The sequence below is a fragment of the Pezoporus occidentalis genome, unplaced genomic scaffold (assembly GCF_034315485.1).
Source record: "Pezoporus occidentalis ecotype Australia unplaced genomic scaffold, CSIRO_AGI_Poc_V1 ctg112, whole genome shotgun sequence".
NCBI lineage: Eukaryota > Metazoa > Chordata > Aves > Psittaciformes > Psittacidae > Pezoporus > Pezoporus occidentalis.
In genome coordinates, this window is record NW_026912907.1 from 2,216,741 (window position 1) to 2,228,768 (window position 12,028).

Sequence of the window (12,028 nt, forward strand, 5' to 3'; positions counted from 1 at the left end):
TGTGACGAGTGACTATTAATCCTGTCAAATCTGTCGTTATCTCAACCCCTCATGCTCCACTGGGCACCAAAAAGAACTGTCAAGGTTTAAACACAGCCAGACAGCTCGTTCACTCACTCCCTCCCCCCTTATTGCCCTCCCCCTACTCCCAGAGGGATGGAGGGGAGAATCGAAAAGAATGCAACTCCCACAGGTTGAGATAAGAACAGTTTAGTAACTAATGCACAACACAAATCACTGCTGCTACCACCAGTGATAATAATGATAAAGGAAATAACAAGGGAAGAGAACACAGCGCCTCAGCACAGCTGACTGATAACTCCCCCCCCCCCCCCCCCCCGCCCCAGCCCGACCAAGCACCAGCCGATACCTCCTCCAACCCCGCAGTGCACTAGTCCTTCTGGGTAACTCCCAGTTACCTCCTGGGCATGACGTGCTGTGGTATGGAATACCTCTTTGGTCAGTTTGGGTCAGGTGTTCTGTCTCTGCTTCCTCTCAGCTTCCCCTCCTCCCTGGCAGAGCATGAGGCTCACAAAGTCCTTGGTCAGACTAAAACATCGGTGTTATCAGTTCTGTTCTCAGGCCAAAAGTCAAAACACAGCGCTGCACCAGCTACTAAGAAGGAGAAAAATGACTGCTCCTGCTGAACCCAGGACAGTCCATTAACCTGAACAGAGTTATTTCTGATTCACTAAGAGTGTGCCTTAGAAGGGAACATGTGTAAGCATCTGGATACTGGGCTTTTTCTTTGCAACGTACGACTTGTGGAGTGCAGCAAGTACCACTTTGCTTTAGCATTCTGACATGAAATGAGCAATTACCTGAAAAATCTTGGTCTTGTCAGTCATCATTAGTCATTCCAGAGGTTCCCCATGGGAAAGCAAGTTGTGTGTGTAAAGGTTAGGAGGAAGAGATTCTTATGGTTGGGAACAACATGGAAAGGCAAACACAGAACTGTCACAAAAAGATGAAGCAGCCGTGAAAGCAGGTTTCCCATTGAACTCCTTTGAATGCAGGGGGACAATGGCAACTTTCCCTGCTTATGTTTGCAACAGTACCTCATTAACTTCCTTCTCCCTTAGCCCAAGAATTACCCTCATGTTATGTATTTTAGATGTTAGATGCAGAACTGTGTAGAAGAATATACCACATTTTGTAAGTAACAGTATATGTCAAATATTTCATGTCTGAAGTACTCTAAAACTTACTCTGAAGAAGAGTGACCAGAATTCCTGTAGTCTGTTTAAATCAGAATGCAAATAAAACACTCTAATACTCCCTGATAAATTTTGTTTACTTTTATCATCATTCTCCCTACTACACATCATTGTTAAAAAAAAAAAAAGAATAGTATCAGTCACTAAAAGGTATGCATTTGCTTTTTGTAATCGTAACAAAGCTTATAGGGTGTGATCCAGAGACTTTTAGGTGTCTCAGCCTGGCAGGGTGACTCACTGAGCTGGAGTTAGGCTCCATTTTATTCAATGGACTGCCAAAAGGTTGTTCAAGAAAACTCACATGTTGACTGGGGAGCTTCACAGAAGTTAGGGTGCCCAGATGGAGGAGTATGTGTGAGACGAGGATACACATAAACGTTTTGATGCCTGTGCAGTGAGCAGGCCTTTTTTTTCTATGTAATGGCTTGCCAGTGTAAAATGTAAAAATGTTCTGAAAAATAAGGGTCAGGAATACCCGTGTACCCCTGTTTTGCTCTTTCTGTCCAGGAAGCCATCATTGGTGGGAAAGTACCTCTGGTGGTACAGAAGTAGGTGGTACAAGGTAGATAACAGAGGAACAGATCCCTATGAGTTGGAATTAGAGTTGGAATTGGTCAGACGAAATTTAACCCACTTGTTAGTGAGCACCCTAGCTGATAGGCTATTATCTTCAGTGGGATTAGTGCCAGTCTTTTGAAGGACATTGATGAATGTACACTGGACTTACTACTTTAACTACAAGCTATTCAGGGTTCACACAGTGGTTCCTCCAGCTGTACTAAAGTTATCTCCCAGGGACCTGAGAGCACCTAGGGACCTTTCCAATTCCATATACACTTGCAAAAATACTTTACTGGCTTCCAGAACTAGGTGTTAATGGGTGGGTGACTGTTTTTTCCACACTTAACTCATGTTAGACTTGATCAATATTTAGCATTTCGGCAGTATTTAGGCTTTTAGAGTACAAAACTTAGCAGTGTCATTTGTATGGGTGAAGATGTTGCTGAATACCATGAAAATAGGAATTAGATTACATTCTGTATAAATGCTTTTCTTTCATTTTAAAATTTTTCCACACTGACAGTAAATTACTCAAGTGGTAAAAGACAATTCTTACATTATTTTAATAACTAAATAAATTGATAGACATATGAAGGAATTATTGTGCTTCTTCTTTATGGTTAAAAAAGTAAAGGCAATAAATACCTTTTATTGCTATTCTCGTTTTCTTTGAACCTTCTTTCAAAAGGCTTTTTAAGGCGTAAGTATGAATGTTAAGTTAGCTATCCGTGACTGACCAACCAGTGTTGTTTATGGCAGAATTTCACAAGCTGCACCTCTGTAAAGCAGCATGCAGACGCTGCCTGAGGAGCCCTCACTGAGAGATGTTCCTACTCCAGCATTAGCAGAAGTGAAAACTAAACTTTGGAAGCCTGGCCTAGGGTGAATATTGTTCCACATTGTCAGCTACTGCAGCTGTGGCTTGGCTGTGGTTAACTGAATGGTTTGCTCAAGAAACTGGGGTGAAAAATTCTTTGGCTAACATGATTTGAATGCAAGAAATTTTATAATGAAGAAGCCATTCATCTGTGTAGTTACTACCTCTCCCTGCACTTAATGTTTTTTTTGTGTGTTTTATTATTTGCCCCCCTCCTTTTTTTTTTCTTTTGTATTATTTCTTCCTACTTATGATTAGAATTTTTATCAGTAACTAGATATATGGAAATGCCCAGAGTTTCCAGTGTTTGGTTTATTTAGCAATGCGGTATTCCCCTTGCTGCTTTCTTTTAAGGAATTAGCTGAGCATTAACCAGCATGATTGAATATCTTTGATAATATACTGTGAAAAAAGAAGCTAAAGCACTCATTCATAAGCCTTTGCCAACACTTGAGATCGTAAGTGAAGAACATAAATGAAAAACACACTAGATCAGTAGCTAAGCCTCTAAAATGCTGTTAACTGAAATTATAGATTGTGACTTATACGCAATAGTAAAAATTATTTACAGAATGATCAAAAATTGTATACTTGAAATCTTTAATTTGGAATATCTTTTCCAGTCTATTCATTATTTTTTCCCTTTCACAAAAGCAACTTTCAAATTCAGTACTTAAGAGATTTCAGAAGGCAAAAACAACTGAATAATTTTTGAGCTCAAGGTGGGAAGAGGCCCCTTGGTGTACAGGTCTGCCTCCTGTCTGCTATATATCTTCAGTTTAATGCTGGTAGATGATGTGTGATTAAATCCTGTGGCCAGCTTTGAAAATCCCATTTTAGCTTAAAAGTAATTATATATGGAAATAAGTGAGGAGTGCTGTGTGGGTAGCATTTATGCTTAGTAAAGTATAAAACTGGGATCTGTATTTACAAAGCTGTTGTTTAAGGTTTGCTTTTGTTCTGTCCGTGATTTAATTCAGTCCATTCAAGTTCTGCTCAAACAGCAGGTTTGGTCATTAGTAAATAACACAAAAATTGCTTAGCTCTTTGATCTATACAGTCCTGACATAAAATGTGCCTGTAGGCATGTGTAATATAAATATTTTGTAAGTGCAAATAATTAAAAGATTTTAGATAATAGGCATGTTGAAACTAGCAGTATTTTGCAGATTTTCAGTTCCTGTTGGATGACATACAGAACAAATAAGCAAAAAGAACCTCAAATAATCTCAAAATTTACAAAGCATTTGTTTTTAATAGCAGTTATAAAAATTACTGTGCTTTTAAATCACTATCTACATTGGGGAAAAAAGTGTATTCTTACTGATTTGGATAATTACAAAATGTGTACAGATTTCAAGCTTCATGATTTTAAGTTTCATGGGTTTTCTTTAGATCCAGAACTGTGAAGACTGACAAGATGTGTCTTAGTTCTGGTTTTATTTGGAGTGTGGTGCTGGTTTTATTCATATTATTCAGTTGATCTGGCAAAAAAAAACACGTTTTTCCAGCTCTGTTAGTTTTTTGATTATTAGACTGTTAGGTTGAATATCATTCTATGACAGTGACACAAGTCAGTGAACAAATCCATATTCCTTTACTATTCAATATTGAGGAGCCCAACAAAGAAATTGGGGATTTCTGTCATGGGCTCCATCTCCAAAGAACATATCAGGGAAACATCCTGTTAGTGAGTGTAACTGCTAGTGTACTGTGTAACATTGAAGGTAGAACTACTCCTTTTTCAGTTCTTGAAAGCATTATAGTTAGTCTATTTTGGAGCTGGTTGTCATTAACTTCTTGCCTTTTTTTAAATAACAATTTCATTTAAAAAATTGCAATGAGGAAGTAGTCTGTTAACTTGAGGTCCCCTTTGGTTTTGGAACTTACGTGAGGCAAGGGAGATGTGTCTCTGACCACCTAAAGCTAGTTCTTTGAGCTCAACTTTGAGCACTTATATACTGCAAGGAGCTCTCAAAAATCTTTTCAGAGACTAGTAGCATCTTTATTGTGTCTTCCCAGAGCTTGAATTGTTCATATAACTGCAGAGCTTTGTATAGCATAAGACACAGAGGTTTTGTAAGGAAAACTAAGTACCTAACTTCAAGTTAAGTACTTATTCTCAATTCTTCACAATGATTATTTGTACAGATATTAAAAGTATTTCTAAATGCTACTTATGTTGAAGCAAGAGGCATTTTAAGAAGATATCCTGTGTATTAAATGTCTACCTTGCTTGGAATGTTTTCAGTTTCTTTGCATGAAAGAAATCTATCCATCTGCATGATCCTGTGGTGTCTGAGGGTACAGCTCAAGGAAAGCTGAGCTCAGGCTCCTCTGAAATAAGCAGTCCTGTCTTGTCCCATCTGTAATGTTTCTGCTGTCTCAGTTACCTAGATCAGAAAATTAGCCTGATCAAAAAGCCTGAAAAAATGGCACAGGGAAAAAAAAAAAGGAAGTTGCCCGCCTGGAACAGCTGGTTAAACGATCTCACCAGTGCCGTTGCAAGAGGTAGCAGGGGAGGCTGAATTGTTTCTTCCAGCAAAAGCCCACACTGGTTCTACCTAAATCATAGAATCATAGACTGGTTTGTGTTGGGAAGGAGCTTAAACATCAACACACCCTACCACAGGCAGGGACAACTTCCACTAGACCAAGTTGCCTGAAGCCCCATCCAACCTGGCCTTGAACACTGCCAGGGATGGGGCAGCCACAGCTTCTCTGGGAAACCTGTGCAGTGCCTCATGAGCCCAATAGCGAAGAATTTCTTCATAATATCCAACATAAATCCACCCTCTCTCAGTTTAAAGCCATTAGCCCTTGTCCTGTAACTACATGTCCTTGTAAAAAGTCCCTCTCTGTGGGCGACATGAGTCAGGAAGCCATATTCTAAGAAAGCAAATGACCAGTTTTACTTGAGATATAAAATGAATGGGTTTTAAGAGCTACAAGAGGTTTACTTGTCATGTAACAGCTCTAGGTAAAGTGCCTGGCACTGTTCCATCATGTTTATGCAACTCGTGAGCAATCTTTATCATCATACTTCCTTAGCCCCTCTAGGTTAGTGTAATGGTAATCTTTTAAATCTGTGATTTTCTCTCTCTGCTTTCCTAGAGAGCTTTATGTTTGATGCACTTTGGTGCTAAGTTGAAAGGCTGGGTAGCATTTGAAGGTAAGGCTGGAGAAAGGAGCTCTCTACCTGTAGATGGGGCTGAGATGCATCTGGATTTGTGCAAAAACAAATTCTGGTCTCAGTCCTGCCCTCATGGAAGCTCAGGAGCCTGCACAGGCAAATTCCATACTTGCAGTTAAGTGTACACCATCATCAGCTCTTCCTGACAGCTTCATTCAGCTGGCACAAAAAGCTTCACAACCCGAGGCAACTTTTGATTATCCATAACTTAAATGCTTTAACATTCTGGAAATCAAGATCTGCAGCTTAAACTTGGCATGGGGCTCTGTGGGAAACCAGTGAAGCACAAGGAACAACAGAAGGCGAGGAAGTTCAGGCAGTGTAGCCAAGTAGACACCCAGGTGCATCATGGCTAGTTATCTGGTGCTCTTCTGGCAGAGTCTTACAAGCCTGTGTGAGTACAGTGCATTGCAGTTCCAAATAGGTTTTAGGAGGGGAATATAATGCCAAAGCTAAGCTGCCACTCCTAAGAGGCCAAGGCACGTCACTTAGAGAAAATATATTGTATTGCTGCTTGAGATGTCAGTATTTGGGCAGAGTCCAGTTGTGGTTTTGCTTGCAGTTTAAGTACCAAAATGTAATGGCTGCGATTATGAACTGTGTCTTTTTATCTTGCTATGGTCAGGTATCATTTTGTTCCTTATCAACCATTATCACATTAGAAGTACAAGTTTATCAAATACCTTATCAGGTGGATGGCAAGTGTTTAATTAGCTTTATGGTGATGATGAAGAGTATTGGAAAGTTGGTCTCTTTCTCGTCTTTGGTATCTATAGATGTCACAGAAACTCACCTAAGTAGGATCCTGCACAAGTAATCTCATACCTCAATACCAGGTTTTCCATTATTACTCTAAGGGTACCCGTTTCAGGTTTTCCATTGTTACTCTAAGGGTACCCGTTTCAGGTTTTCCATTATTACTCTAAAGGTATTTGCTTCCAGAAAAGATCAGATAAGTGCATTTCTGTGGATTCCTGCCAAGAAGATTATATAATAGTGGTACAAGTACATTCTCATGAAAGATGAAGAGTATTGTTGCACCTAGAGCTCCTATATGAAAAGCATTACTGCTATCTGTTGTTACTTCACATTGGAGATTGCTTACTTGGGGTTTCTTGTTTCTCTTTGTGTTTGTTTGTTGGTTTGATTTTGTTATTTGTTTGGTTTTTTTTTTACTAAATAGACTTGGATTATCACTTGCTTTTGTCTTCAACTGCTCCTACTTAATCCTCTTGTCAAAGCCCAGAGTTCCTGCGGGAATCCAGTGACAGATGATGTGAATGACATTACAAAATTGGTAAGTAGCTTTTATTTAAAATTATTCTTTATGTTAAATAATAATTAGTGACTAATGTTACTTGTATTTTTAAGCAAAGTTAGAAAATCTGTATTAGAACCAGGGCAATATTAAAAAAAAAAATCGATGTCTATCCCATGATCAAAATCAAAACCTTTATTGCAGAGACTGGCGAATAGTGTCAGAGTTCATTAAAGAGATGATCTTCTTGACCAAGGTAGAGTCTATATACGTATGTGTTTTCCTCCCTCCAAACTTCCATACAAATTGTCAAAAGTCTTGATTTCATCAAACGTTGTCTGGGATTAGATTGATTCCCATGCAGATGAAAGATTATTGTTTTTGTGTTACCGATTTGCATGGAGCAGACTGGCGGCAAACGCATCTGAAATGAACCAGAAGTTTTTACCTTTGGTATATAGGAAACTTGTGCCTTATATCAAAATAGAAAGATACTAGACATCATAGTAGCAATCAAGGGAATAACAATTGAACAGCACTTATAGTCTTTAGGTGTGAGTGGGCTACACTCATTATGTGTTTCTTTCTCTACTTGCTGTACCTAGAAGTTTAAGTCTGAAAGACTCATATAGGCTTCATATAGGAAGAACTGAATTCATTTAAGTACATTTTAATTTTTACTTAATTGAACACTGCTTTAACCTGAAAAACTGTATCTCCTTGTGTGAAGTCAGTTGTTATTTACCTCCACTGAAGTCAGTGATTATGCTAACTTGCAGCAGCAAAGGATCTAACACAAAAGTTTTTAAGAAATAATATATACTGAACACTTAAAAAGTATACCTTCATCTAAAAGTATATACAGGTATATTCAATATGTGCAAGTATATCTGCATCTACTTCAGCTGAGAAGTGTGGTTTCTTTATGGAAAAACAGTTGCAATACCAGAATTCATACTACCAAATACGTAATTTGAAGTTTCTTGCATTTGCTGCCAGTGCAGTGTTCTCAGCTTGTTTTCTTTGGGCATGGTTATACACATTGCTGTATAGTATAAATCTCCGGGGGTGCTCTATATTCCTACTCAAATACTTAGTGCTTTACATTAGTCCCCAGTGGCAGAATTCTGAACTATTGGCATGTTTATTCAAGATAATATTTAATTTCTTGAAAGAGTATTAAGCTTTGATTTAAACCTGTTGAAAGCATGACAGAACAAAAGAACTCTTGTGAGGGCTGATGGAATTGTTTAATATAACACTAGCAATAAGTTTTTGTCAGTTATGTGTCCTTAGAACAAATGCTTTACCTTTCCCTTTAGTACAGTTTAAACTTCAAGAATGTGTAAATACAGATGACAAAAATTTGCAGCTTGAGTAATCACACTTTGCTTTTGAGATAAATTAGGAAAGAAACCTTTCAGTATTATGTTCCTTCATCTTCCTCCAGACTGGTCCAGCAACTGCAGTTCTTGCACATAGTCCTTGCAGCACTATGTTTCCATACCCACACTCTCCTCCACATCCCCTCTTAGTTCCCTCCCATGCTCCCTAGCATGATGCCTACCTACTGAAGCAATGTTTTGAGCGCTTGCTGGATTTATATCCCCTTTTGCTTGGGCTGCTCACTTGGCTGGAAGGACTTTGTGTGGCAACCGCTTGGTGTATGTGCTGCTTTTCCTCATAAAAAAAACCTCTGCCAAGTGTCCAGGTTGTACTGTGTTTCTGCTGCCAAACCTGAGCAGAGTGGTGTAGGGCTGAGCTCCTCCAGCCACTGCTCAGTACGGATGCTGTACAGTCTTTCTCCTGATTTGCACTCATACCTTTCAGATCTCTCTACCAAATGCAACATTTGGATAAAGTCAACTAGCAAGTTCAAAGATATTTTGAGTTGGAGAAATAGCAGAGAGGTGCAGATAATATAAAGCCCATATACCTGGATTCTCTCTGCTTTGAGCTGTGCATCTGAGAATGTTTTTAGGAAAGTCTGTATCCCTGTCTTGCCTGTGTGTTATTATTTGCAGAAATAATTTCTATAAAACCACTTGAGAATTAAAAAGAATACCATGGAAATAAGTTTAGTGCGTTCCATTTACTGTGGGAACCCTCGGGTTATATTAAACTGACTGTATTGCAAATTGGTCTTTCTCTTTTGAAATGCTGTACCATTACAAAAACTAATAATAAAAAAGGTTCAAAGTACATTTAAAACAAAGTATCATCAGCTGACTGAATACAAGGGTGAAATTCACAGAGAATATTGACTGATCACATTGCTAAAAAGTATATTTTTTAATGCTATAGGGAGCAGTAGTACATATAATAGGGACTCCAGTATGATACTGCTTGAAAATATAGCTCAACTCTCTTAAATTACTATAGAAGTTTTTCTGCTACTTTTGATTTTTGGAAACAAAATATGCTAACTGAATTAAGGAATGACATTCTGATGACATGCAATGTCAGAATTAAATACAACACACATAAGTGGTTGGGTTCTTTATTGATCCTACTGGCCTTCAAAAATTTTATTTCTCTGCTGATCCAAACAGTTTGTGCCAGTAGGACATAATGTCTTTAATAAATGTCCTCCCCTTTCACACTGAAAACAAATTGTAATGTTGAGGGTTTTGCAGAAGTCAGTGTTGCTCATACAGTTATTGCCTATAGTTTTTGTGATGTTACCCACAAGCTCTGTTGTGCTACCTGAGAGTAGTATGACAGTTATTTCTAAAGGCTTTATTCTTGGCCACACTGTCATGTTCTTTTAAACCCTTTTGTTCACAGTCATGAGTATAGTCCCTTATCTGTGTGCAATAACTAGCTGTTCAGCTGTACTACACAACCCATCATTTAACTTAGGATACTGGCACCTCTTCCTCCTGTCTCATCACAAATGCTCAGACATCAGCTTAGATTCAGTATGGCCTGAATCCTCCACTGAGGCAGATTATGATCTCTTTATCTCCCCAAAATATTAGTCTTCCCTGGGCCTTTTCTCCCTGTAAAGTTATGTCACTATCTGTCTTCAGCCATTAAGGTCTATAACAAAGGTGTCCATTTTGGCTCTTGATGCTTAACAGACCCTTGTAAGCTCACTCTTAAAACCTCCATTGTTTTTCCTGTCATGACAGGAAAAATCACTTTTATAGCTGTCTATATAAATTCACTTTTCTTCCAAATTCTTGGTAGTTAAAATCCAGTTCACTGAAAAAATCTTTTTTCTGGCTTCAACTTCTATAATTTTGTCCTTCTGTCTGTTAATTTGTTGCTCTGACCCTGTATCTTCTACTTACTTCCTTCAAGCTCTTCCTCCTTTGTTTCATTATCAATGACAAGCTTCTTGGTTTTGCCTTCAAAGGCACTATTATCACTGTCTGTGATGTCTTAACACATAGTGAGTTTGCCCTCTTGTCCTAACTTCTCCTCATTGTTTCCATAGTATCTGTTAATGCTGTTTGTGGCTGCAGGAAGGATGCTCCTTGATGAACTCCAGGCAGATTTTAATGCTCTTACTATCTCATGCTAAAATTCTTTGCAGCATGAATCCATGTCCCTACTCTTTCTTTTTCCTACTCGTTCTTCCCTACCTCTGCTGAAGTTCACCTACCGCTTGCAAAACAGTGCTAGAATTACCTACCAAACTCTTTTGCATGTAGCTTGATTCAACCTAGCCTTCACTTATTTGTTCCTGGGCTTCTTCTTCCAAGTACTGTGAACTCCCTATATCACTGGTAAAAAAACCCTGAGCATTGCTGTGGCTGTGTTCTGCTGGACTGTATTGTATTCGAGGAAGATGAGAAAAAAATGCGTCAGTCAACACTTTCTGTGAATACAGATCAGAGATGTCAACTTAAGCCTAAACTATCAGTGAATAAATAAGGCATGCTGTGCAGTGCTTGAAAATGTGGGTCATTTGCCTAATCAACTTTGTGTTGAATAGTAAATTGAGGACAGATGTACAAGCGTAACTTGTTTTCAGTGGTGTTAATCTGGATTTTCACTAGCATCATCCTAGTCTCATACCAGAAGCCAGAATTGGAAAGAAAGAGCAGATTCAATAACAATAAGGTTTGTGAGCCCTCAGACCTAAGTACACTGGACTGTTCATACAGAAAAATAACTTTTTTGTATTATCTGTAAGATTAAAATTTATTCAAGTCTTTATAATTTAATTTTCTCATGTGAAGAATGTCCTAAATAAAATGATTTGAAGAAGCAAAGAACAATTGAACAATCTTTTTTTTTTTTTTTGGGGGGGGGTGTGTTTTTTAATAGTGAGAACTTTAAAAGAGCAAAATTCCATGCCGATAGAGAATGAAAGTATTTAGAGATTATTCACCCTGCATTACTAATCACTTGAACTCCTGCTTCTTTTTTTAATGAAGATATCTGGAGGGAAGCACATTACTTGATGAAAAAATGTTCTGTATTATGAAACTGTAATTGCAGCACCTGTCAATAAAACCTGTCCCCATTGTTCTTTTCAGCACAGTAAATCAGCAGAAAGCTGCATTACTGTAATTATGACTGATTTTGCATAAGAATTAGGAATCTATTGTATATACATTTGTTAAATATGATCAAACCTACATATAAGTAGAATTTTCACTGAACATAGAAGTAGAATATTCACTGAGCTGTTCAGTATGTATCTACATATTTCAGTTTCATCCGTTAACAAAATCTAAGATACCTCTTCTCTCATGATCTACTTCTCTAAAGCCATTTTTTTTCTTCTGAGTGTTGGATGCCCAAACAATTGTCAGTATTTACCAACCAGGTTGCTTGCTCAAGACATGCAATTTCAAACACTTTGCCTTCACTTTGCATCTTTGCTGTAAATGTGTAGTTTACACTCTCTGCAACATTTTATTTTTATTTTTTAATGGATCTAACTCTCAAAACTGAAGGGTTTATAA

General features: G+C 38.1%; 1 protein-coding gene across 2 annotated transcripts in view; it reads left to right on the forward strand.

Moving 5' to 3' along the window:
- KITLG (KIT ligand) overlaps window positions 1–12,028 on the forward strand; it is a 58,731-nt gene that overhangs the window by 21,623 nt on the left and 25,080 nt on the right. For both annotated transcript variants that reach the window (XM_062633725.1, XM_062633719.1), the window contains exon 2: window positions 7,032–7,145. In XM_062633725.1, the coding sequence (XP_062489709.1) occupies window positions 7,032–7,145 (114 nt within the window). The remainder of the gene's footprint in view (window positions 1–7,031; window positions 7,146–12,028) is intronic.